We start from the raw sequence: 27,977 nt of genomic DNA, 5'->3' as shown, positions 1-27,977 counted from the left end.
CTCGAAAAAACACAGTTGCAAATGCTCTCTGTAATCACAGAAGTGTCTTGCAAAATATTTCTGGGTATTTTTTTGATTAGCATAGAGTGTACATATTGGTTTTACCATTTGAAATATTTGTAGTAAAGTTTTGCTGAATTGGTTGAGGAAATTAACACAGATAGGTTAGACCCCATGTTGTGCTCCTTGCATCCGCCCGATTCAACAATGATAGGTTACAAATGTCATCTATCTCAATGAATTTCATAATTCTGCAATTGAATTATACCATTTTCATTGATTGTCCTTAAATTTAAGATCATAATCAGAACGGTGCCAGCACTGTGCCATTACAAAAGGCAGACATATTTCCATTGTTAGGAAGTTAAAGGAAACTGTATTAAATTTAACAAATTCCCGATTAGACAAGAACGGAAATATTCGCCTATCTAAATTGGTATACAATTGACGGAACTTATATAAAGTATTTATATCCGAAAATCCTTCAGGAAAATTTGCAGACAAAAATGTGAGAAGGAATTCAGTTCTGATTATTTCAAAACACGATACTGTTAGAGAATCTGTAGTATTAGCTTCAAGAGAAATGTCCTTTACTTTGTACTCAGCAGCAAATCTCAAAGTACTGACAGTCTGTCTGTTTGTCATGATAGGTGAGTATTGTGATGTTTTCTATGTACATCTTCACAAATATAATGTTTTCTAGAGTTATTGAATATAATTCACATTAATTAATAGCATAATCAATGGTAAATGAAGAGACATCGTTGTCCTTCAATTGTTCTCATTCAAAAGTAAGATTGTGTGGCATATTAGAAATCAACACATACATATGCACAAGAAAACAGCATGCAATAATATCCTTGATATAAAAAAGAATAATTAAAAAACCTGAATTGAAAATTGTAGGCAAAGTGAGGATGAAACAACGTTTTAAAGAATTACATGTCAAGTGTACAAACGAGAGTCAGCTGATGCAAGTATCTGGATATACCCAAAAATATTTTAACACAGACAATTACAGAGCCCTGAGGGAAGATCTGAGGAACTCGCCGATCCATTGTATGTGGGAAAAGAGCTGCATTATCAAGACGAGAAAGGGGAGAAAAAGGAAAGAAAAATGGTTTGAGAAAAACATGAGATGTTTAAAAAAAGGTTATGCATCGTAGCAAATTTTCATTGTTATATTGAGATTTTAGAATATATATACCATGGCATGTAAAAAAAAAATCCTAATTCCGGGAATGTACGAAAGTAATTTTTTTTTTTGAAAGACCAGTTTTGTGTTTTTATGCATGTTTGTCTGTCTTTATGCACGATTTAATTGCTTCGTTTTTTTTATTCTCACGATCTCCACATCTCCTTAAATGCAGCAAGACAATTCAGTCACCTGCTACGGTGATCTTGCATGGAGAAGTTCTGTTATTTGTTAACAGACATCTAACATTGTTGCTATATATACAGAATATATACGGAATTTTAAAATGCGCCATTAATAAGAATTTTGCACTTATTATTAAGTGTATTCTCGCTAGTTGAAAGCAAACAATCGGTTTCAAGTTGAAAGTCTTCAAGAAATCCAAGTAAAAATAAAATATTATTTAATACCTTTCTAGTCAAAAGTTTTTTATTCATTCTTTTGGTTCTGTCAGTTCTACCTGTTTTTGAAAAGTAAAACGGATAGGCAAGTACGAGTGGAACTTTGTATTGAATTATTTACATATCTTATTTCGCTCTTTGATTAAAACTTTAATATGATATTGAGGGAAACATTACATCTGTTTAATTATCCATAATTATGTGGCTTAGAATTCTTTTCTGTTACTTTCTGTAATTCATATTTGTTTTCTCTTTTGTAGAGACCAAAATCTACGATTTGATTTCAAATGAAACATTAGAAAGGTCCCCCAGTGACGTCATGATTCGAGAACTGGGAGATCAGACAATAATTGTTCGAAGTCATCAGAATTTCCCTTGGAATTACAAGTATTGTTATACTAACTCTATTCATTCTTTAAATTTTAAAACTGAGCGGAAACATCTTGAAATGAAAGTGGCACTGCGGGTTCTCTGGTCTGAAATCAACGAAAAACATGACGAACTTTTCCTTCAGCACGGAAACGTTTTAAAACAGATATCAAGGGGATCTGGCTATCTAGAAATTAATATTACCGAATTAAAGGATGTTAAACTGAAGTTCAAAACAGATTATATGCCTCTTAAAACTTGTGAGACTTCTGTGGAAAAGGGTTTTCTTATTTGTATGAAATGTAAGCTCTCTTCGAAACCTTTGTATTTATTCTATATCATGGTAAAAGAAATAATGAACGTTTTCGAATGATAGAATATGAACGGTGCATTTAAGAAGATGATTTCATTTAGACAATATTATGGCTTCATTCAATAAAAAGAGTTATAATAATAAGTATACTAATAGTCTACGAAGAAAGAATTTGATGTCAATGACGATTTTATTCCTATAGTCTTAAGCAGGGACCAGCAGAGGTATCCTATCTGTGATGAAGTGGTGGACGATGTAACCTTAAATTCTGAGAAGAAAGGTTAGCTCATTTTTTTTCTTTAAAGAAAAAAAAAAATTCGTAGAAATATATTTGCAACCATAATTCTAGAATCTTTCAAAAATCCATATTATGTGCATTTGTATTTGTAATTTTAAAAATTTTCGTTTTGAAAAAAAAATTAATTTTAAAAACCCTTTCCTGGATCCGATGATTTATATTTCGAAAAGTAAATTGTTTAATCACAATTTCGGGAATTTGAAATAGCACACAGTCAAAAAAGTTATCTAGCGCTAATTTTGATTTAAAGCAACATATAAGTAAAGTAATAAGGATTCGTTTTTATTTAAAAAAAAAAAAACACTAATGCAGAAATAATTTTATTATACTTTTAAATAATGCTTTCAAAGATTCTTTTACCGCATAATATAAATCTATCTCAAAAAGACTCGGAAACTCAGTTGCAATAATTTTTTCCCCAAAAAACTAAGTTTTGGGAGAATTTAATTCATATTTTCCCATAACCATGATATCTATTCTATGTCTCACTGTTAATTTCATTTCATATTTACGATGAAAAAGGTAACGTGGACGACATACATGACACAAAATGTATGGTATTTATTAATGACAAAGAAGGAATTACAATACAGATATAGTTGCATGTTACATGGATCTTTCTGTATTGCTATTTTGTTTTATTCTTGCAGGAAAATAAAAATTATCTTTAAATATTTTGTTGTTGTAAAATCAAACTTTTTTTCCAGAAAAGAAGAAAAAGAAAGAAAGAAGAAGAAACAGAAAAGTAAAGAGGAAGAGCAAGAAACATTCAAAGCAGAAATGATTGATTTGGTTAATGCGGATGTTTGGCAACAACACATGATTCCTCTCCTTTCAGGATAAAGCACCGATTGGATCGAGAGTGGATTTTTTTTAAAAGATTGACAATGGTTTGCATAAATTGATTTGAATGCACAAAAAAGTACAAGATTATTATGTAAAATACATATGTGTAATTCTTGTGAAATCTTTGAGATCCCAATTACTGGAGCTGCGTGCTAAAGGTCGTCCTTTTCATCAAATTTAATGGTTGTCTTTAACCATTTTTAACCGATTGTGGTTGTGGGAAAAGAAACAAGCAGGAATTTTAACACGTACAAATAGTAACAACCTGCAAGTCCAGGAAATTCGATCGAAGATTTTACCTTTTATCACGTAACTGATTGCTATTCATCAGATTAATATTGGTCTGATATTTTATAGAATTGTAAAAGTGGTACATGTATATACTCCAAATGCAATTCTGTTCATGCCAAGAAAAGGTACGCATTCTAGTTTTAGAGCGAACTCAATAAAAGCGGAATTAGCGTTAATCTGTGATTTTTCCCCAGGGAGATGTGTGCGAGGCAATTAATGTCAGCAGTTTTGAGGGAAGGATCTTAAGTTTTACTGGTTTGAAATTAAAGCTAGAATACTAACTATTTAGAAGCCTTTGCACCTTTTTTCCTGTTGGTTTTTTTAGGGGGGGGGGGCGATTTTCCATGCAAATCATATGCGGTTAAAAAAGTAAAAAAAAAAAAAAAAATGAAAAAGAATGAAATAAATTGTAGTGAACTAATTAATTGTTCAGTAAAAATTAGACGCCTTTCAAATTTTTCAGTGTTTATATATCAAAATATTTTTTTCCTAGTATAAATTAACATCGGGCACGATGAACTTGGTTGTTGTGGAAGTCTCGCGCCTTATTAAGGTATCATAGCGGTAATTGACCAATGAAAATGAACTTATCAATTGTAGTTCCATACATATAAAATTATTATTTTTTCCTTTTGAATTTTTTTTTAATTTCCTTCCAGTCTATTTTTACAATTTTGGTACCTGTGTCTAGTGCATTTTACATATTTTGTAAATAAATAAAGGTTTTTGACAGGAACTATTTTTTTCAGGGCATAGGAGGCTACTTCCTGGGGTAGAAGTTTATTTTTCTTTGACTAAGAAAACGGAAAACTTAGGATCCATCCCCTCAAATCTGCTGCCGTTAATTGTCTCGCCAGCGTTAGGGGAATATGGGTGATTTGCATCAATTACACTTTTATTGACTCCATCGCTGTGGAAAAATGGACGGGATTTCTTGGCATGGTCAGAAAAATTGTGTAGATACATGTATAAGATCATTGGCCTTGTCCTGATTTGCTCTTTTAAAGAGCGGTTTTTTTTTCTAAATTTTTAAATAATTTGTACATAAATAATTTTAGAGAGTGTTACTTTTGTCTATTGATTATGGTGTTCTGCAGGTTTCATGCATTTCACTCGACCCAGTAAATCAACATTAAGTCATTTTCTGTCTAAATATATTATTTCAAATGAATTTGATGCATTGGAAATGAAATTCAAACAAACAGAAGCACGGAAAAGGGGGGGGGGGATGTCTTTGGTATTATAATTGATGTAATGACAAATCTTTTTCCCTTTGTGTGTGTGTGTGTGAATATTTATCAATAATACAAAATTGTAATTTGTGTTGTGTGTGTGTGTGTGTGAATATTTATCAATAATACCAAATTGTAATTATTAATTATCGCTCCATTTTTTTCTATTTTGATAGGAATAAAATTTTACTTTTGAGATATGGAAGTCTTTTCTTTATAAAATGTGGTAAAGCCGTGCAAAAGAATAAATTTGTTGGGGGGGTTTTCTTCTTCGAATCAATGTCTTATAGACTTGCTCTTCCGTGTCTGAGAGGAAAACGGCATTGGGTTTATAAATAATAATTTCCTTCTCTTGATATCATGAATTACTTCTGAGGTTGAAATTGTTATGCGAACTATCAAAAATTAATAACAATCTCGTCAAATGCTCCTTTAGAAAGAGGAAGTACAAAAACATCATTATTCTGCATGCCCAATCCGCTGTGTCCAGGAAGCCACCTTTGATAATGCACTTTTGCAGTTCATACTGGGCGTCTTTTTGCCATGAGTTAAAAAAATATCAAATTAAAATCCATGATTAACAAAACTTCGTATAATTCTATTCAAAAAATCTCCTAAATGTTCAGGTGTAAATATTTGGAAAGATCTACCATTAAAGAGGCATAGAAAACACTTGCATTGCTGTTTTATTTAGAATTTCTATTTTTATTTGAAAATATTTACATCGATTGAATATTTTCTCCTTTATTTCTAAAGAAAACCATTGCCATTTATCAGTTCGTGAACAACACTATGGCCCAGTAGGCATATCACCTGTACAGATTTCTAGATCAGTGGCTGTTCCATCAATGAAACATACTATGACGTACATATCAATAATACAATATTTAATCTCTTTAATCCTACTTTAAATGATTATTTATACAGATATGAATATAAACAATAAAATGTCTTTCTTTGGTTGTTAGTACGGGAAGTAACGTCGCAGCTATTGCAGAAAAAAAATTACATAACCCACTTACGTGGGTAATGTATTTTTTTCTGCAATAGCTGCAGCATTAATTCCCGTACTAACAACCAAAGAAAGCATTTTATTGTTTAAATAGTTTCAGTTTAATGACGAGCTTACATTTTCTTAAATACTCGATGACAACAGGATTCTTCACAACCTGTGAACATTGACATGATCTCTGGTATTAATATAATGTTTACGTTTTACCCGGTGCGTGTGTTCGATTTGGTGACATTGCTCATATCACTGACCACAAACCGACAAAAGTGGTGTGCTGGTTTTGCTTTCTCACATTTTTTTGACTTCATTTGATTTTTGCTTTGATATCTTTAATCATTACACCTCAAATTACCTTATTAAAGATATCCGCTCAGTCAGGATCAACAACTCTTAAAATCATGTTTAAATTGATTAAGTCTCAAAACGAAGCTCGATATTGAGATCTTTTCCTGCGACAATTTTCATTTCATGTATCTCAATATGATTCAAGGTTTTTTTGTAGTCTTAGAACGGTCTTGTAAAAAAATTGATATTTGCATCCCCATAAAAGTACAAAAATAAATATATTTTAGAAGAATCAAATTTCCTGTCATCTTGTTTTAAGAAGATACCAACGCTTATTAGCATGATATGAAATTGGAAGTGATCTGCTATGTGTTTCGAAATGATAACTCGAGCTTTTTACACTATGAAAATTATATATAACAATTGAAGTTGATAGAAGTCATAAAACAGTTTATGTATGAAAAACATGCATTTTCTCCGAATGCCTGCATGGATACCTTAAGTTTTTGTTTTATATCCCAAAATATACTTAAATTTATGATCAATTTTTAAAAAGAAAATGTAAAACTGGTGCTTTCATTTGTGATTCCCGAAAATGAACATGTATTTGAGATTGAATAATTTCCCCTATATAATTTGAAAACTAAAACTATAATAATGAACTTTGAAGAAATAACATTGGTAAATACTCATTATTTTGTGAATTCAGAGACATTTTTGTGAGCATTTTCAATTACTTAACTGCTAATTTTCAGAACCTCGAATTGGACTACCTTAAGGATAAATCATTATTCAGGAAACTGTAAGAATGCATGACAATCGAACACGCCAGAAAATTGTAGTTATCATTTTCAGGGAAAAGAAGTTTCTAAACATGTTTTAAGAATAGATATATTGGTATGAAATGCTCTTGAAATATGTAAGTTACGAAATTGTTCCGAAAATTTTGAAGATTGTAAATTTCGAATCTGTATTCTTGTTGTCACCATCTCTAAAGCTGTTTTAAGAATAAATGTTAAAAAAAATTAATTTATAGCCATTGTGCAAATATTTGGTTTGTGGCCAGTATTGAATTTATGAATTTTATATACCCTCTCTTTTCTTATCTTTTCTCTCTGTTTCCCCCATTCTATTAGCTGCATATCATTTGTATCGGGAAACAGTATTAATTAATACGTTTCCAGTGTATGCCGCATGTTTAACAACAGTGCGACATTTAACTCCGGACACGACATTTGTCCGGACTTTCGCCAACCACTTTTCCAAAGATACATGGAAACCATTTATGTCATCTGGTGGGATTTTTTTAATCGCACAACATGGACTAACCTTTACACCTGAATATCTTCTAGATTAAAAGATATTACACCTGCAATCAAGAAATCCCATGGGATTATGGTGGGATTTTCTCTCCTAACTAATATCCCACCATTATTCTGTGGGAGAAAAATGAGTTCTGTGGGATTTTTTCTCCTATAGAAGCAAAACTCCCATTTTTAACCTTACATGGGATTTTTTATCCCATAATTTGTGAAATAGGACAAGAAGTTCTATAATTGTCACTAATAGGATTAAAAGTTCTCTAACAAAATGATTTATAGAATATTTTATCCTACAGGAGAATGGAAATTGTTTTTATCTCTTTAATGTACAGGGAAAAACAGTCCATCTTCTTTTAATCTAATACAGTCAAGGGTCAAAATTATTTTTGAAAGCTTTTTGCCATATAATTCATTGCAAACTTAACATTTTAAAATCATTACTTTAATATTTCTACTCTAGCTTTATATCACTATAAAAAAAACTTTACTGTCATATTATATACATGCTGTGGTCTAGATATAAAATTGTTATTCTTTACTTTTATCAGTGTTTATCATAAACCTTAAATAGACTTCTGCATGGATCTATCTTGAAATGATTTCATAATGAATGGTAACTAAAATATTTTTGTAAATATCATTGAAATAGGTTTGTAATGGGTTATAATTATAAGTGCTGAAATACTTCCGACCTTTAAATGTATTTTATGAAACCACCTTCTCGGGTGCTCCTTATACATAGGAGGGAATTCCATAACTGAACTGAACTAAAGCACCTTTCTTTTTGACTTATTAATTGCGCTGAGGTGATTGTGGACTAATTCAAGCATTACGTATTAAACCAATAGCTCAATAAAATGAATATAAATGAGACTAAATTGATTTAAAAGTACGTGAATTAATCCTTTCAGCAGACTGCATCTTTCCCTGTTCTTGCATCACAGTTGCAACAATGCATTTACAGAATGTGTAATTTTACTACGAATACAAAGCGCAGTGGAGATCTTGATCGGTATTGGGTGGATTCGTCGCGACTATTTGGATTCACTCCGGGCGTTTCGTTTCATTCTAAATAAAGTATTCAATTGTTCTATAACGACTATATTTTTCTACTTTAAATGAATGTTGAATTATTTTTAATCATGGTAGCGTTTTCACTCGGAGAGCGTTATCAAATAAAAGTACTCAGCCAAGTGAATTTGCATGAAATAAAAGGAGAAAAAATTGTAGTCCACTCAGGTTTCACAGATGAATTTAGGGGTCAAATAAATTCATATGTTATATGCATGCAGGTATCTGACTTTAAAAACTTAATTTCTATTTTTGAATAGTAATTATGACTGTATTTATAAGGCAGATAAAGCTCTCCCTTTTCAAATAATTTATTTAAATTTTAAAACCTGGTCTTGAGTAGAAAAAAAGTCTCCCATTGGTCATTTTCTTAATGTTTCAAAAAATATACACAAATTCATTTATTAGGTTTGATTTACTAAGTGAATGCTATGACAAAAAAATCTATTCCAAACTGGCTAAATTTCATTGAAAAGTACAAAAAGTTATGGTAATTTAATTAAGTGAACACACCAATTCCTATCGATGGAGTATACCATGATGATGGATTCTCCCTATGAAAATTTCAGTCCTTTTACAATTTATCAATTGACATTTAGAAAGTACATGCTATTGCAAGCAAAATAATATCAAACTGGCAAAATTTCATTCAGAAATAAAAAAGTTATGGCCATTCAAGAGAACACACCAGTACGATTGACAGAGTATAATATGATGATGGATTCTCCCTATGAAAATTTCAGTCCTTTTACAATTTATCATTTGACATTTAGAAAGTACATGCTATTGCAAGCAAAATAATATCAAACTGGCAAAATTTCATTCAGAAATAAAAAAGTTATGGCCATTCAAGAGAACACACCAGACTAGTATGATTAACGAGTAATATATGACATGATGATGGATTCTCCATATGAAAATTTTAGTCCTCTTATAATTTATCACTTTACATGTAGAAAGTACATGCTATTGAAAGCAAAATAATTCCAAATTGGCAAAATTTCATTGAGAAATAAAAAAGTTATGGCCATTCATTAGAACACACCAGACTAGTACGATTAACGGAGTAATATGACATGATGATGAATTCTCCCTATGAAAATTTCAGTCCTCTTACAATTTATCAATTGACATTTAGAAAGTACATGCTATTGCAAGCAAAATAATATCAAATTGGCAAAATTTCATTCAGAAATAAAAAAAGTTATGGCCATTCAAGAGAACACACCAGTACGATTGACAGAGTATAATATGATGATGGATTCTCCCTATGAAAATTTTAGTCCTCTTACAATTTATCATTTGACATTTAGAAAGTACATGCTATTGCAAGCAAAATAATATCAAATTGGCAAAATTTCATTCAGAAATAAAAAAGTTATGGCCATTCAAGAGAACACACCAGTACGATTGACAAAGTATAATATGATGATGGATTCTCCCTATGAAAATTTCAGTCCTTTTACAATTTATCATTTGACATTTAGAAAGTACATGCTATTGCAAGCAAAATAATATCAAATTGGCAAAATTTCATTGAGAAATAAAAAAGTTATGGCCATTCAAGAGAACACACCAGTACGATTGACAGAGTATAATATGATGATGGATTCTCCCTATGAAAATTTCAGTCCTCTTACAATTTATCATTTGACATTTAGAAAGTACATGCTATTGCAAGCAAAATAATATCAAACTGGCAAAATTTCATTCAGAAATAAAAAAGTTATGGCCATTCAAGAGAACACACCAGTACGATTGACAGAGTATAATATGATGATGGATTCTCCCTATGAAAATTTCAGTCCTTTTACAATTTATCATTTAGAAAGTACATGCTATTGCAAGCAAAATAATATCAAATTGGCAAAATTTCATTGAGAAATAAAAAAAGTTATATATAGCCATTTAAGAGAACACACCAGTATGATTAGGTGAGTTTAATTAACATGGCAAATGTTCCCTATGAAAATTGAAGTCTTAATTTTTACAATATCAGAATTTCTACTCTTTTCTATATCAGTATAACTTTAAATTTTGGGTCATTTTTAAATTTAAAGGATTGTAATTATATTGATAATTTTTTCAAGGAATGAATCAAATTAAGAGCTGAGATGTATACCTATATAGTTTTTCTTCATACAAAAACTTACGATGAAATATGGCACAGTTAGATATTCTTCATTTAATTTATACACTTATTATTATCATTAAATTTCCCAAACAATTAGTTATGAAATGAAAGATACAATTTCTGGTAAATTGAGTCTAAATTCTGTAAGTGATTGTAATCTGCACCATAAAAGACAGTACTGAATGCATTGTAATAGGAAAGGTCATATTATATGTATGCATATGTATAAATTGGTAAAATTAAATTGAAATGTTGGAAAAGTATATTTTATGAATATATATTTTTAATCTGTTAAATAAGAAAAAAATAAAATGTTGAATAAATGATGGTTTTTAATTATGAAAATGAGTTGCAACAGATCTTTGAATGAGCAAACCATGAAGCCTCATGTGTACATTCAAATACATGTATTTTGAATTTTTTTTTTTTTTTTTTTTTTTTTGAAACAGATACCAATAACTGTTTTCATGTGATAATAGCACTAACAACATAATTAGTCCAACATGTTGTTACCTAAACTTAATTAACAAGGTTAACTATATTTACTAATTATTAGCCATTGTCATCTTCATTGTTTTGCAGTAAAAAAAACTATTAATAACTATACATATTTTTGTATGTCCATTAATCAACACTTTAAAATGTTGTTGTTTTTTCTTGGAAAATGTTTTAAAATAATTTTTAGAGTAGGTACTCCAAAACAAAGTATATACACAAATTGATAATAAACAGGAAATGGCTCGAGTCATCATCAGTCGGTGTGGAGATGAATTGTTGAATATATGTGTATATCACTGTTTACATTGAAGTTCTGGGAAAGAAAAGGTGTGAGAATATTCCCTTCAGGCTAAATTTTACAATATATTTTCAAAGGTGTGAAATTGGAATCCATTCAATGATTTCAATCTGATCACTCTTTTACAACATTATTATAAGATTTTCCAGAATCAATAAATTACTCTAGATCTCTTGAAAATTCTTCAGCAAATCAAAGATACTGAAATACAATCAAGCCTTTGGAAGCAATTTCAGTACTCTTTTGAGATGGGGTGGGGTACATGTAAGGAGGTGGGCTCAACTGATGAAGAATTTATAGAAGCATACAACTTTTATAATTTTGTTGCATAATATTCGTAGCGTAAAAGAGACGTCTGCATATGGGGGCAACATTTCTTCTGCTTGATTTTTTAAAATTGTTTTAATTTTATTTTTTGTTTTACTGAATAACGATAAAATGTGTGAATCGTTAGCTTTCCACTCTTACTCTGTATTTGGTGTTGATGTGCAGTGCTAAGTTTGTACAATCTCGTAAGATTTCAATACATGTATATAAAAAAAAACCTGAAATAGACTTGAAATTAAACAACAGTGGCCTTATCGGCAGACATATGGCTGCAATTAGCCCTTTGTTTTATTTCACAAGTCCTGCATCTAGTATCTGAAATGTACTGTTTGTACACTTTGAATACAAGATTATTGATAGGAAAGTTAAGTATATGTGTATACTTTTCACACGGAATTTACATTTGGTACATCATTAACTTTCAAATAGCAAATTATATATTTTTATTCATTTTTACTATTTACAATTTAATCAGTTTGGTTTTCCACGAAAGATATTTTTAAATGCGAATGTGATCTACAGGATAACATTAAAACAAGGTGATCGAAGTTATATAGTAGAATGACATATTATCTTCTTTATATACCAACAGTCCTAAGGGGACCGCTTTGATTATTTACTATAATTTAAATCAAGGATCTATAAATTGTCATTTTTTTCTACTAAACTTTTAAAAAAATTCCTTTTCGTCCAAAGTTTCTTAAAATAAAAGTTACATTGGCTATTATTGTTTAGATGAAAAAAATAAATCACGTAAACGTAAAGACCATAAGTATTTAAAATCTATAACTTACATTCTAGAAAGGGACATAACTCTGTAAAGAGTATCGTATTATGCTATAGTGTCCTAGATCGGACATAGATATTCTTTAAGCTAGAGTTAAAGCTATAATTTTATAAATGATTTATTTTTATTTTATCGATAAAAAACAATAATAGGACATATTCATAAATGCGTCACAAGACCCACTTCGAGATATTGACTCTGCTGACTTCTAAACGCTTTAGCTTTGGACGGGACTATATTTTTGGACGGGGGTGTCGATCCCAAGTTAAGCTCAATCTGATTTTTTTTTTTTTTTTTTTTTTTTTGATATTTGTCATCTGAGTTTGATTTCACAGAAAAATAATCAACTTCTGTTGTATTACCTGTTTTTCTTAATCTTGCAGTAAATGTTTGAATACTAATAAAGCAACTTAAGTCTGCTGTTAAACCTACCCCCCCCCCCTCCCCTTGCTAACTTCCAAGAAACCAATATCTTCACCCCAGATCTCCATAGGGTATGATACATGTATGTATATACCTAGAGGCATTTAAGAGTCTAACTCTTTTGTTTTCCCCAGGTAGCAAAACTGTCACAATTTGCTTGGAACTAACAAAACATACACAAGGGATATTAACACACAGCAAGTCGATTTAACAAATGAATCTACAATAGAAATTCATGAAAAACAAACTCCATGCTTTTACTAAACCTTTGGATTAAGTCATAATTTTTTTTTTCATTTTCAATTTAAAAATTAAATCCAAACAATTTTACATCGTTCATAATTGATAGCAAACAATTAATATAAAATTGCACCCCCCCCCCCTTAAGGACAGATGATACAAACAAACGTTTGTCAAAAAATTCGAAAATATAAACTTGAATCATGTTTATGAAAGTAAAATGAATGCTCGTATAGCTTTTGATTTTTCATTCTACGTTTCACAAAAATGGGATTTGAAGTGACAAAAATTTATAGGTTACTATTGATTATCACATGAAGGATGGTTGGTGAATGATACAATTTTGAACATCATAGAAAGTTAACAATATATCAAAATGTCGTGAATTAAAAGAAGAAGAAGGGGCTTTATTGAGGCTATGTACTGACTGGACTTTTAAACTTGTACTGAATATCCCACTGACCATGCAAATAAAATTTTCTTGACTTTTCAAGGGAAACATTAATTTTTATTTTAGAGATACAGAGAGACTACCCACCCGTCCACTACCCCTCCTCCTTCTTATCATGTTCTCAATGATCATGATGATGTCCCATTTAAATAAAATGTTAATATTTTTGGTATTGGGCATTTTAATTACCATTATTACCCATGGCAGTATTTACAACAACAACAAAAAAAATCTGAAAAAAATAGGCCTGATAATTTATTTCATTTCTTTGTTTTCTCGTGAACTATGCATTGTTTAAATTAAAAAAAGATAAACCAATAAATAAAAAGAAGCAGTAATATTCTATCTATGGATTCACTTCTTAAAAATTCTGTGCAGACGGATGCATTATATTCCTAGAATTACCCAATACCAACCAAAGAAAAAAAAACGGCGACAAGATTATGAGGATATTGGAATTTCCACATGATGTTTGTAAACAAAATTATGACGAAGACCTGCTCTATTTTTGTAAGTAGATCTAGAATTATTGAATTTGTTATTTATTTCATTTAAAGCATGTTAATACATGGCTCATAGATTCTTTTTTTTTTTTTGAAGTCTAAAGATCTATAGATCATCCTGATTCCTCGTTAACTGATGAAACAATCTTATGAATTTCTGTCACTTTAAAGTGTTTGCAGAGCTAGCAGTCGATGGGGTTATTCAGTAGTACATTATACAAGTTAACAAAGTAAATAATCGTCAGAAAATTATACACATCGGAATATTATTCTTTCGTTCGAATTTCCTCAATGACAACGTTGTAGGCTAGTATTCGTTCGTTCGAATATTCTCAATGTGTACACTAGCTGATGATTGTACTTAAAAAATTATACTGTCATGTCTAAATTTGTCTGTAATTTGCAAGTTACAATTTATAAGTATCTTGATCACAGTCATCAGCAGTACTGATTAGAAAATTAATTATCTTCTCTCAGACATGGTTAAAAGTATCCTACTACTGTAGTGTACTAGGGATTAACAAACATTGCATGTGTTGCAAGTACTATTTTTTTTTTTTTTTGGTGTCAAGATAAATTTTGAGATATGGGGGGTCAGTGCTTATAGTACATGTCATGATGGACATAATTAATAACCCCCAAAACTCCTACTTATATTGTTTGGAAGTATCCAAATATCAAATTACTAATTCTCTGTTAGAAAATTGGTTGATCCTCTGAAGTTTACATAGGACATGTACCCACATGATTATTGATATAATCAATGTTTTTTTTTTTAATCTCTGAAAAACAGTCTTAAAACTTTGAGTGAAAAATCAATCTTTATACTGCTAAGCTCATTTTTTATACCATGAATACATACTTAGGAATATCATTATTAAGTTATGTTCATGTTCTTTTGAGGGGAAAAAATATACATCATGTAGATGCTTATGTGTAAGTAAATTATAAAAGACAAAAATGCTAGGACTTTTTTATTTTACATATTTATTTGTAAAAATATTTTTTCTATTAATTGGAAATGAAATAAAAAAAAGTTCTAGCTTTATTACTAATAATATGATTTTTTATTAGAATTGATAGGATATTGGATGTTTAAGAAATAAAGACTGCATTCTCGTGCATGTTGCAGGATAACCTGCAATGTTAATGTAGACATAGATTTAAATTACACAAGGATTCCCATGCCAATTTCAATAGTCCTCACCCACTGAAGTCAAACACAAAGGTAGTCGCACGAGATTTACATGCATATTTAGCCTCCTTAGCGTCAGACACAGAGACAGGTGTGCACGAGATTTTCATGCATATTAGGCCTTCTTAGCTCCTGACCTATCGACCTGCCTAATTTACATTCCGATAGAATTATCAAGAAATCAATTCCGCTAACTTTCAAAGAGTTACCACAGAGAAAAAAAAAACAGACATGGAAATATTATGGCATGACATCATGAAAAATTCTCAAGGGCATAAAACTACTATATACAGATACCGGTAAATGAATGCAGAACATGCACAAAGTTTCATTTATGGTATATTGATAGATAAAAATAATTTATACTTTTATACTTCGACCTCAGTAGGGGTAAATTTTAGCGTCAGTCATTTTGGCTGGATCGAGAAATTTCAGTGATCGATATTCAATCCATTTTCTAATTTTAGTGAAAAATTTAATCCATGCTTTGTTATTATACATGTAATTGGTATTGTATGATTTATTCTATTTTTTTTCTTTAACAGAAAATGAAGGTATAGTAGCTGACATATAGTGTACATGTACCACTTGAAGATTTGTCCCCCTTGTAGATACAAGAAATGCAAAGGTAATTCTTTGTGAAAATAGAGAGAATGAATAATAAAATTTTTCAAACCATACAACAAAAACTACTTTGAATAATTAGTACGCAACCAACCATTTACAATTTAATTTTGCAGTTTTATTTCTTTAACATTGAAAAAAAATCAAATTTGATATTTTTTTTAGCTCTACTGGTCAGAGACCAGAAGAGCTTATGGGATAGGAAGGTGTCCCTCGTCCATCCGTCTAGCTGTCCGTCTGTCTGTCTGTCCATGGTGTCTAGTTGTCTGTCTGTCTAGCTGTCCATCTGTTTGTAATTTTTCAAAACACTACTCCTCCTACAATTTTATTCTGATTTCAATATAACTTAGACTGCACTAAGGTACATTTCAATGAACGGTGCTGCCATGGTTACTAAAAATAGAAATTTCTGTAAAATTCCTTTAAAACGCTACTCCACCTACAATTTTGGTATGATTTCAATATAATGTGGCACACAAGTAGACTACACTTAGATACATAATTCTATTTATTGCTGTCTGTTGCAAAGTTTCAAATCCAAGTGTTACTTTTTCTTTGTTATACATATAGACCAGGAGAGCTACAGTCTCATCAGAGACTTCTGGTTTATCCTTTTCATCACACAGCGACTTTCTTTTTTTTTTCAGTGTACACAGATACATACACATAAAAGGAGACATCACCTCATGATCTGTGGATCCATTGAAAACTTTAAGGACAAAACTTTTGATAATTCATTCATGTATAGAGTGTTGACTCGAATATTGAATATCTAATGAATGGAAGCAAGAGAATTAATTTAAGAAGTATTATATTGTATATTACTCTTCTTATTCATCTGTCAAATTTCTTAATTAAAAATTAAACTTAAAGGCTTAAATAAGGATTTTTTTTTCATTATTTTAATTAGAACAAGTTCTTTAATTTATTTTTCTCTTATATAAACGGGCATTTAAGGTCATACGCAACGTAGTTTGCACTTTATTGGGTTCTTCCCTGGAGTTGAAGAGTTCCACTAAATGAAGGACCTGTGTGCAATATTTTTATTGTCTATATATGGATTTGTAAATCTCTTCTAAAACAATTTTGATAAAAAAAATCTGGAATTTATGTTTTGTAATTTTTGTACATTTTTCTTTGAATAATGCAAAATTTTTCAAACTTTAATATCTTTTCAAAATCCCTGGAAATGCATGCTGATTTTTTGTTTAAAAATATGTTATATGGTACATGTATTATAAGTTTAAATTTAGAATATCTTGAAAAATTATCAGTAGGTAAGGTATCTTGCGTATGTCCTTAAATGTAAAATGAAGGTATGTGTACCTTTATTCAATGAACTAGGGAACTCATGAAGTGTGCATATTTATATAATAGTGTTGTATTTTGCATGCACTATTCTTAAAAAGAAGTCAGGGTTTGACACATGGTGCACAAGCCGGAGGCTTTAGGTATAATGTACAGATAGTTTTAGAGAATAGTAGTTGAGTGATGGGGTCAATTGCAAGAAACTATTTTAGAAGAATTATTTTGTTTATTTTTCATCTTAAGTGTTAGCTGCAGAACTGTAGCTCTCTGAAAAAATATATATTGACAGACGGGAGAGCTACAGTGCCACCCATAGAAAAAACTGTATATTTATTGTGCACTTTTTGTGCACTGTTTCTCGATTTATTTCTCAGTGTTTTTAAAACTGTCATCTCAAAATATTACTAAACGTGTGTTTCTAACATATTCTTTCACTGTTTCCACAATAAAACATTCCTTATAATTGTTTTTAACAGCCCTCCTGGCCCTGAAATTGAAATCATTGAAAATTTTGCCTATTTATACTGCCATTTTGGTCTTCACGAGAATTCGGTCCAACGCACTTAGTACAAGTGTAAACTACGAAAGTTATAGAGGAGTAAGGACTTTTTTGAAATGTAGCTTTTTTTTCAATTGAGGTAAGAATTTCGAAGAATTAATTCAGAACCGAGCGCACTTTTTTGTGCGCAATAAATATACAGTTTTTTCAATGGGTGGCACTGTAGCTCTCTGGTCTGTCAACATATATTTTTTCTGAGAGCTACAGTTCTGCAGCTACTTAAGTGTAAAATATTTGAAACTAAGTTTATATATATTATAGTACATTGATATTTATAACGGCGTCTGTGTTGTAATCGGTAGCGCGTCGGAATGACAATCTCGGGGTTGTGAGTTCGCTCCCAGGCGTGGGCGCAGTCAGTTTTTCTTCAGAAAATGAAGTCGTGCACTATTTCGGCATAGTATGCTTATGCTATTTAAATCCTTAGAACACTATGCAAGAATAGTAGGGTATGGGTTATGTAGAGACAAACTGACAGGAAGCATAATAATTGACAATATGCATTTATGACAAGAAAATTGAAAATCTTCCTGAAAGAAGTTGAATAAATTTAAGCCACTTAAGTACCAATCTAGTTAAAATTAGATGTTAGATCCGCTCACATAGTCACTACAGTCAGTTTAGCGAGTATGCGTGCGGATCTAACATCTTATTTAAATTACACGTAGATTGCTGAGGTAAAAGTTTAATACATGTACCCAATATCATTCTGCTATATTTGCATCCGCGTGGGTATTAACAGTGAGCATTAACTAACTGTGGCCTGGACCTCTTATTTTATGTGTTATGGGGTGTCCAAAACAAGGTGCATGCTGACGTTTAACAAAGAAGAAACTTGCAATGGCCTAAGGTGACTTGGCTATTATCAGTTGAATACATGTCAATGGTGCATGGTTATTATATGTACCAAAAAATAACAAGTAAAAGATCAGCAGAGTGCTTTTATTAAAGAAGTAACAGAACTAAGGAAAACTTAATTGTTTTCTACTGGATGATATGAAACAATGAGTAGAGTACCACCGCAAATATTTCTGGATCCATGCCCTTTCATCATGTTTATTTTTGAACGGGTTCAATGAACTGTCAAAAATTCTTGATATGTTTAGTAGGTGTAGGTAGAAAGTTTTGAAATTAGTGAAAAGGTTGTTAAATATTTTTAATGCAAACTACCAGTAAATGTGCATAATGAAGATGGTTGAATTTTTTTCAACATTATTTTCTGTTTATTTGTCAGATCGGGTTCGTTATGAGTAAAATAATTTCCAGCTGTCATTGGAACAAAACAAGGCATGATCAGGATCATACAAAGAAAATTAAAAGTAAAAATTAGGTAAATTATTACAGTTTGTGCATCTAAATAAGTTTTAAAACTCTCTTAAGAATCTCAGAGTGACTGATACGACCCAATTTCATGTGATTTTTTAATTGGAAACCTATCAGTTTAGTGCAGCAAACAGGCAAAGATCTAACAACGTGCATGGATCTGATCATGTTGTAAAGCTTGACAAATGGCACTTATGCAATAAATTAACCTAAATGATTAGGAGGAAAATAAACATAAAAAGATTTGTTCTTCCTTAATTGCATTTTTTATTTTTCCCATTCAAAATTTACATACAAGGAATAAAAGAAGGTAATCTACATACAAGGGAAATTGCCTTTTTACTTAAAAAAAAAACAAAAAAAAAAAAACTGAAAGTTATAGAGATAAAACCACTTTTGATTTTTTGATCTTTAATCATTGAAAAAATTAAACATTACCCCAAAATTGGTTAATTTTAAGAAATTAAAAAAAATGGTTTAGGAAACACATAACTTAAATGAAAATAAATAATTAATAGTAGTTAAACTGTTCAATAGTTTCTTTATTTGGTTTAAAACTGTTGTTTCTTTATCCCATGGGAGAATTTTTTTCTATTTTGTAATGAATATGGGATAAATCCCACATTTATAAAGAGATGGGAGATTATCTTCTATATACAAGTATATGGGAGATTTTGTCCCATTATAAAGCATTCATGGGATTTTCAAACTTCTATGGGAGAAAAAATCCCACAGAATACCTTTTTCTCCCACAGAATAATGGTGGGATATTGGTTAGGAGAAAAAATCCCACCATTATCCCATGGGATTTCTTGGTTTCAGGTGTAATATCTTTTTACCTAGAAGATAATCAGGTGTAAATTTTGGTTCATGTGTTAAGTTTTAAAAAATCCCATCAGATGACATAAATGGTTTCCACATATCTTTGGAAAAGTGGTTGGCGAAAGTCCGGACAAATGTCGTGTCCGGAGTTAAATGTCGCACTGTTTAACGTTATATATAAACTCCAAAACCTAGACAGTCGCTGCAAATACATGCTGATTTATACATTTTTAACGGATATAGTACCGGATCTTGGTCTTTAAAAAATACATGTACTTGTATATAGATCGAAGAGAGGCATGTTAAACATTCGGTGATTTTATACAGTTAGTGGGAAAACGTAGAGAAACTGTTTCATCAGACTAATTCATTGAAAGAGTTAATAAGTTAAAACCGGAAGTCGGCCTCTTTTTCAAGTTATAAGTGAAGTGAGCATGGCTTTTCGATAAAACACAGCTATAAACTAAATTTTTCTCCCGATTAAAAATAAAAATTGCTTTCTATTGAGTTTTTTGTGAAATAACTTTTATTTTCTTTAATCAAATCTTAATTTTTGGTATCTTTGGACGTCATATGAAGGTTCTGCTAACCTAATGGAAAGAAGGAGGGGGGTGGTATTGCAAATGGGTTCCCAACATTTTCTTTCGTATGTTTGGTTCTTATGTGTTGCATGTAAAATGTAATAAATTTTATAATTCAGTTGCTTTTGGGTAAAGAAAGATGTTTGAACTACCCATTTAATATTGATTTCAATGATTGTTAAGTGCTTCAAGTATAAGTAAGTTATGTTGTTTCTTTACAGACAAGCTCCCAGAATGGCTTCCACGGACTTGCAGTGGTTGATCATCAGGAATAACTCAAGTTTTCTTTTGAAAGGAAATAAACAAACATACAGCAGGGTAATTGAATGAAAATTTTAAGCAAGGGCTCCACATTTAATATCTATGTATTTACATCCACTGAATATTTTCTCCTTTATTTCTAAAGAAAACCATTGTCGTTTATCAGTTCATGAACAACACTTAGGCATATATCACCTGTACAGATTTCTTGATCAGTGGCTGTTCCATCATTGAAATGTACTATGACGTACATATCAATAATACAATAATTAATCCTTTTAATCCTACTGTAAATGATTATTTATACAGATATAAACAATAAAATGTCTTTCTTTGGTTGTTAGTATGGGAATTAACGTAGCAGCTATTGCATAAAATTATTTTTTCTGCAACAGCTGCAATGTTAATTCCTGTACTAACAACCAAAGAAAACATTTTATTGTTTTCAAATAATCTTATTCTATATAATATACAGTTGAACATCTGTACTCCGAACACTGATATCTCAAATACCATGATATTTTGAAGTGATTTGAAAGTTCCAACCGATTATTCTATAAGTATTTTAACCCGGATATCTCGAATCCTCAGATATCTTGAAGTTTTTTCTTGGTCCCATTGAGTTCGAGATAACGAGGTTTGACTGTAGATATATATATATAGTATTATATTAGTACTGTAACTCCTGTTGGTCAGAATATTCTGTTTACTTCAAATTTAAAGAGATATCAAATATTTCTCACAGATTCTCATATAGTCATAGCACAGTTTTATGTTAAGCCATATGTACTATGAAATTGTTGTGTCATTTTCTGTGTGATTTTCTGTTTTTTTCTGATTCTTCAGTTTCATTGCCATCATTCTTATGAGTTCTAGTTTCTTAACTGAAGAGTTCACTACCCAATACATCTTGTAAATATATATTTGACGATGAGATTATTCTTGGCAGCATATGCTTATCATTTACTTCATGTTAAAACTGGTAGGGAAAGCATATCATCTAGAAATTATATTGGATAAATTAAGTGATCTGGGGATCAAGATATAATATATGAATGTCACTGGCTGGTGAAATCTGCAGTCACAGAAAGTAGTAAAAACAAATTAATTGGATTTGAAAAGAAAAAAGATGATGACATGCCATTACAAACAGAATTAAATCAGCCATTACGTCTGCTTAGTGTTAAACTTACTGACCATTTTGTCTAATTTTATTTTCTTGTGCCATTTTGAATTTTCATCGGCAAATGGCCAATGGCAATCTGAAACCCTGGAATCTTGAGATATAATCCAAGACAAGTTGTTTAGGAATTGCATGCCTTAGGGCAGGTGATTTAAATCAGTAAAGATAAATGCAGTTATTATTGTAGGAGCCAAACAACTTGAAGTCTGTGAACTCATTCCGTTACAATGGATTGATTCATCCCAAAACAGTTGGTGTTGTCCCAGCCAAGGATGGAAAGGGGGTTGTCCTCGTAACTAAGAAGGCCAGAGGTATGATATATTTTGTTCTGCACACTAATTATGCAGAGTGATTTTTTGTATAAATTAAGGGTTTCATTTTTTTTTTTAAATTCAAGAGTGTGTGTGGGTAGATGATTAATTGCTGTTCTCGAAGACTTGGTCTTCAATCCAGTTTTGAGCAAAAAAAAAAAAAGTTATAAACAGTACGAAGAAATTTATTTTCCAAATGAGTGGGAAAAAAACCCCAAATTATTTTGGATTTTTATTTTACATTTTATTCTCTTTTGATTAAATGCTATTATTATCTTCTGGAAATGAATAGGCATATATCCTGAAAGCTTTCCATTCTGCAACATCATGGCAGGGAAGATTTCTTGTTAGCAGTGGTCCAAATGACTGTGTTTGGAATTTCTCAATATTGATTTTTTTTCCCCTTCAAATTGAAGTTGAACCAAAGAAAATCTGAGCTATAAAGGTGGTAATTTCTAAATAAATTGATTTATATCTATGGTTAAAGATTAGCCAAACATTGAATCAAAAAGAACATTTTTTTATCTACCAGAACAGTAATTTTGAGAATTCATTTAAAACCAGTGAGGGCAAATTTATTTCATACAGGGAGAAAAACTGTTAAGGATGAACTACCGTTATTAAATAATTCTCTGAAAAAACTGTAGTATTGCAGAAGATTTGTTGTATTCTTTGGTTGGAGACTAGCAAATAAAATTATTTTCTTGTCTCCCCCCCCCCCCCAAGATTTTACTCTAAAGGTTAGAGTTCTGAAAACAAATGGCATCCATCCTCTTGTAATTTTTTCCTGGAATAGCTCAAACTGCTACTTTAGGAATGTATTATATTTTCAAGGTGCAGAGCTCAGACTTCAATTGATTTCAGTGTCACTAGATTATAGGTGAGGAACAAAAAGATCCTAATAATTGAATTAGTAAACACTTAAATTAATACATAATAATTTAAGTTAGTAGTACATTGGAAATTCATGACATGGTTTTCAATTGATGCCCCAATTGACTTCAATTGAAGTTTCCTTTAAATTTACATGTCAGACATTTGAAATGAGGAAATTGAGTATAGTGCAGGTTGAATAACCTTCATAACAATTTAAGAGGTAGTGAGAAGATAATTTTAGTTTTTGTACCAGTATTTATTTAGGAAAGCTTTGTAGAAAGAACCAGTCTGATTAAAACCGAACCTTCACTAGCTCCTTTTTATTTTGGTTGTTGCATGAATATTGAAGTGACAAAATAAAAAGGAGCTAGTGAAGGTTTGATTTTAATCTGACTGAGAAAGAACATACCTGTACTGAAAATGTAAATATTGTATAAAATTTTTTGCAGCTGGCAAACGCCCTGGGAAAAGCTTCAACAGAGTTGAGCTGAAAAGAGGATCACGAAAAACCTTCAGCACCATCAAGAAAACTCTCCGTAACAACCGTTACAGGAAGGATCTGAAAATGGTGAGAAATTTGGAATATTGCAGTGTGAAGTGCTATCTGGACAATTGTAAAGCAGTTACAGGGAAATTAATAACTACAAAAATTTTTGAAGGAAAAAAGTTGAACATCTACCCTTTACTCATTGAAATTTCATCATGTTCAGTAAAATACCTTGTAGAATTTTGCATATTTATTCTCTGCATGGAACTTAGGAAGAATTTCTGTGGGTGAAAGATCACATATTTTTGGGTGGTTTCTATAGTTTCATGTATGACATTTACAGGCTGCTGTCAGGAGAGCCAGTGCCCTGCTGAGGAGCCAGAAACCAGTTGTTGTCAAGAAAAGTGGACTAAAGTCAAAGTAGATGTGTCATACAGCAACAAATAAAAAAAAAAATTAAAAAGAAGTGTTCAAGTCATACTTTTATATCTAGAACTGTAGAAAAAATTGAAAGAACATCGCACTTATTAAGTGCTTCACTTGATGAATGAAAGGGAATCTTTTTATGAGTGTGGAAAACATTGTCCTCTTCTTTGTTGGATAGTGTTTATAATGAGTAAGCTAAATTAATTTAAACATTAAGGAACCATTGTTATGGAAGTGTTTTAAGGTCTTGGTGCTAAGAGAGCCAGGTGATTTTTGATGACAGCTTTCTGCTGCTAAATTTTAAATGGGAAATATTTGGATTGCATAGAGTTGTTTGTAATGAAGTTGACAAGAAATTAACCAAATTTCAGGAAGAAACTACATAATTTATGTTTGTTGTATACTTTACTCAGTTTTATATGCTAGCCTAAACAAAGATCTATAAAACAAACGGGCATGGATCTGCTTGCTTGTGTAGGTAGATCGAATATTTCAATGTACGAGTTGACAAAAATTTGGGTCATGCCGGTTTCCAAAATGTTTCCTAACTTTTTTATTTTTTAAAAGGCAGTGACACTGACAGGTGATGTGTCATTGATAATCAAGTTTATGAGAATTAGTAGAATCGGAGTTGAGCTTTGAAAACAGTCTTCAAGCATTGTGGCATTTGTCTTCAATGAGAACAAGAAACACCATCAAGAGGAAATTCGGTACAAAATGTGTATTGTGCTTCGAGAACATTTCTGAAAGTCAAAAGGATTTTTATCATTTGAAAGTTACTTGTTTGTTGTTGGTAATGTAAGTAAACTAGCTGTTTACATGAAGAATCAACGCATTATTAAATTTAATAATGTTAGACTTCTCGGTACGTTCTATCTAGGTACAGGTAGGAACTTGAGTCTGAAGAAGGGATCCATTTCATTGGGGGATTACAAGGAAGGGAGGAAATGCGACGAACCAAGATTCGATCCCCCCTTCTTCAACTCAGGTGCTCTACCAACTGAGCAATCTGACCACAGGTGATTGCATGATTGCACCTGCTTAACTGCCAAATCCCTCTCGCTTTCAAGTTCACATCCTCACAACGTCAGGGGTCATGAGTCAACACGTTGCCGTTGGACCAACGGCAACGTGTTGAATCAGGACCCCTGACGTTGTGAGGATGTCAAGTTCATCGATCATCCCTTTGTCTACTATTAAATTTTGCTTTATCACCAATGATTTTCTAAATGAAATCTAATTTATTATTAAATTGCACACAATTTCAGCATATCCAGCGTGGCAAAATTTTGACAAAAATGGCCTTTTATCTGAAATTTTTTAATATGTTTTACGGTGCCACCTTTGGGCGAGCGCAGATGTATACCATAAAAAAATCTTTATATGGCTTACGCTTTAAACTTTGATCCGCCTCTTCAAACTTATGTAAAGATCGAAAGAGGAGAAAATTGCGACGGATCAGACCTGGATTCGAACCCTGGCCCCTTGAATCTCAAGTCAGTTGCTCTACCAATGAGCTATCTGGCCACAGGCGATCGAACCCATGTGACTGCCTCATTCCTCCCTCCTTAAAGGTCTTCGGCCCCAAAAGACACACATCCAGGCTCTTCCCTGGCAGGTCTTTCACCTGTCATTTCCAGGGTAAGGCATGGCACCAAATGTAACGGGAGAGGAGAAAATTGTGACGGACTGGGATTCTAACCTGGGCAAATAATCTGCTTGACCACCACAATAAATACTTTCCCCACTACCCCGTATTAGTCAGTGTCCACCAACCCTTTTGAAACTTGTATTAATTAGTTTCCGTAATCATTGATTAAACCTGTTGCGATTTACTGAAATGCTCAAAGAAAATGACCATGTACTAGTAATATTTGGCAAGCATTGTGGGTCTCTTGTTCTAAGGTCATAATTTTTGTTCTCTTGGATACACCTTATCACTGTGGTGCTCAGATAGATTCTAGGACACAACTCTGATTAATTTCCTTGGATCTGTCAATTTTGCAGCACACTTAACTGTAGGTGAAGTCTATCCAGCAGGTTCTCTAGCTTGGACTACTGACTTCTGTGGCAATTGGAAGGTTCATGTGCAAGATTTGTAGAGCACATGTCTAGAGTTCAGGGGGCCCAGGTTCAAATCCTGGTCTGGTCCCTTACATTTTCTCTCTTCTTGCTACATTTGATACCACCCTGGACATGCAGCTGAAAGTATTTCCAGGGGGCAAAAAAAAAAACCTGGGTTGTGTGTCTTTGTGGGTGAAGACATTCAAGGAGGGAGGAATGTGATGGTCACTCCGGCAGGTTTGTTCACCGGTGGCCAAACAGCTCAGTTGATAGAGCACCAACCTAGAGTTTAGAGAGCTTGAATTTAAATTCTGGTCTGGTCCATCACTTTCTCTCTTCCTGTTGCACTTACAAATCACTGAGATGGAAAAATAAAAATGTTTTTAATTTCTATACTTTTAGCAATTTATATATGCATGAAACATTCTCTACAGTTTGTAGCTGATTTATATTTTCCTGTGAGCCATGGAATCTATCTTCAATGAGAGCAGCTCAGCCCCTGACAAACCAAAACAGAAGTCATACTCAGGTATGGAAATATTCACATCCAGTAATACAGTGAAACTTGTCTAATCCTGATGTTATGTATTCCGAAATCTTGCCTATTATGATGTAAACTTATAAGTCTCTTTCAGTTATGGTAATTCAATTGTTTAAAATGTTGTCTAATCCAGCCAATTTCTCAGGAACTAGTGGTATCTGGATTAAACAAGTTTTTCTGTAGTTAAAATCTAGCATATCTACAGTTTTCCTACTTTTCCAGTGTATAAGAGATTTGAGCATTTCTGAACACTCTTCTTGCTACACCAAGTTGCAATGATTTGCCCTGAATCTCTAAATCTAGCACTATCAGAAATTCAAGAGCATGCAGTTAGAATTGAACATTTAATGGTCACTATTAAATTAATTTTGCTAAAAAGCCTGGTGGTCACACACGCAATAACTTGTATTTAAATGTGACATTAGTACAATACATGTATGCGAAATGCATTAAAAAAACTATCACATTGCAAATACATTGTATTTTTCCCCTACTCCTTAGGTTACATTATAACTGGTACCCTAGCTGGTATAGTGTTTGGCATTCACCTTATAGCAGGGCCTTTTATTACCCCAGCACTGAGGAGGGTATGTCTGCCCTTTGTCCCAGCCTCAGAGGAACAAGTGGAGAATGTGTTCCGAATGTTAAAAGGCAGAAAAGGAAAGTTCATAGACCTTGGCAGTGGGGATGGAAGGCTTGTGAGTGATATTTGGAACACTGGGAAAGTTATCTCTCTTGACTAAAGAATCTTATTTATGATCAGACATTTCTTTGACACTGTTTACACAAAATTTTAATTAATATATAGGTTGTGACATTTATTTACTGTCAATGGCCTATTTTCTGCATCGATTGAATTTTCTCTATTTTTTCTTTTCTTTTTTTTTTTGGTTGCCAATTTACCACAAGAATTGATTCATGAATAATTTTTTTGTTATTAGTGAAAGGTATGATATTTACAAGAAAAACCACAAAACAATATATCAGTTTCACCAATGGGAAGACTGGTTCATGAATCTGTGTAAATTTGAGCATGCAGGAAAATAGCCTTTCATATTATTTCACTTTCTCATAATGAAGAAATGATCACAAGAATTTCATACAAGGGTCAATAATTTGA

At 31.8% G+C, this 27,977-nt stretch overlaps 4 protein-coding genes and 1 long non-coding RNA gene across 6 annotated transcripts in view; all 5 read left to right on the top strand.

The window, feature by feature from the left end:
* LOC133192203 (glycerol kinase-like) overlaps nt 1-27,977 on the top strand; it is a 419,267-nt gene that overhangs the window by 2,872 nt on the left and 388,418 nt on the right. The window lies entirely within an intron of this gene.
* On the top strand, nt 584-2,563 carry LOC133192974 (uncharacterized). The gene is made up of 4 exons (XM_061328973.1): nt 584-650; nt 907-1,152; nt 1,857-2,267; nt 2,481-2,563. Exons 1-4 carry the CDS (start codon nt 584-586, stop codon nt 2,561-2,563), a joined length of 807 nt encoding a protein of 268 aa, XP_061184957.1.
* LOC133192728 (uncharacterized) lies at nt 14,199-16,999 on the top strand. The gene is made up of 3 exons (XR_009721860.1): nt 14,199-14,303; nt 16,037-16,119; nt 16,763-16,999. It is a non-coding gene; the product is annotated as an uncharacterized LOC133192728 (long non-coding RNA).
* On the top strand, nt 20,897-24,292 carry LOC133192727 (large ribosomal subunit protein eL28-like). The gene is made up of 4 exons (XM_061328731.1): nt 20,897-21,026; nt 22,340-22,463; nt 23,789-23,907; nt 24,170-24,292. The coding sequence occupies exons 1-4, from the start codon at nt 20,913-20,915 to the stop codon at nt 24,248-24,250; spliced, it is 438 nt and encodes a 145-aa protein (XP_061184715.1). The 5' UTR covers nt 20,897-20,912; the 3' UTR covers nt 24,251-24,292.
* LOC133192726 (ATP synthase subunit C lysine N-methyltransferase-like) overlaps nt 24,809-27,977 on the top strand; it is a 10,711-nt gene continuing 7,542 nt past the window's right edge. Inside the window, exons 1-3 of one of the 2 annotated variants that reach the window (XM_061328730.1) lie at nt 24,809-24,962; nt 26,751-26,845; nt 27,359-27,555. In XM_061328730.1, the coding sequence (XP_061184714.1) occupies nt 26,782-26,845; nt 27,359-27,555 (261 nt within the window). In that variant the 5' untranslated portion in view covers nt 24,809-24,962; nt 26,751-26,781. Of the gene's footprint in view, nt 25,051-26,750; nt 26,846-27,358; nt 27,556-27,977 lie in introns of both variants that reach the window. The other variant, XM_061328729.1, reaches the window with a different exon arrangement.

Source organism: Saccostrea echinata, unplaced genomic scaffold (genome assembly GCF_033153115.1).
Source record: "Saccostrea echinata isolate AGI-Se365-2 ecotype Australia unplaced genomic scaffold, CSIRO_AGI_Sech_v1 ptg000025l, whole genome shotgun sequence".
Classification (NCBI taxonomy): Eukaryota; Metazoa; Mollusca; class Bivalvia; order Ostreida; family Ostreidae; genus Saccostrea; species Saccostrea echinata.
The sequence above is the reverse complement of the archived record's forward strand: the minus strand, read 5'-3'. Positions and strand labels throughout refer to the sequence as shown.

Excerpts from the sequence above, each read along its gene's own strand:
- LOC133192974 (XM_061328973.1), top strand. The coding sequence starts at position 584 with ATGTCCTTTACTTTGTACTCAGCAGCAAATCTCAAAGTACTGACAGTC. Across the intron at positions 1,153-1,856 it reads CATGAGATGTTTAAAAAAAG|AGACCAAAATCTACGATTTG; the intron begins GTTATGCATCGT and ends TCTCTTTTGTAG. Across the intron at positions 2,268-2,480 it reads TTTTCTTATTTGTATGAAAT|TCTTAAGCAGGGACCAGCAG; the intron begins GTAAGCTCTCTT and ends TTATTCCTATAG.
- LOC133192727 (XM_061328731.1), top strand. The coding sequence starts at position 20,913 with ATGTTGTTTCTTTACAGACAAGCTCCCAGAATGGCTTCCACGGACTTG. Across the intron at positions 22,464-23,788 it reads CGTAACTAAGAAGGCCAGAG|CTGGCAAACGCCCTGGGAAA; the intron begins GTATGATATATT and ends AATTTTTTGCAG. Across the intron at positions 23,908-24,169 it reads ACAGGAAGGATCTGAAAATG|GCTGCTGTCAGGAGAGCCAG; the intron begins GTGAGAAATTTG and ends TGACATTTACAG.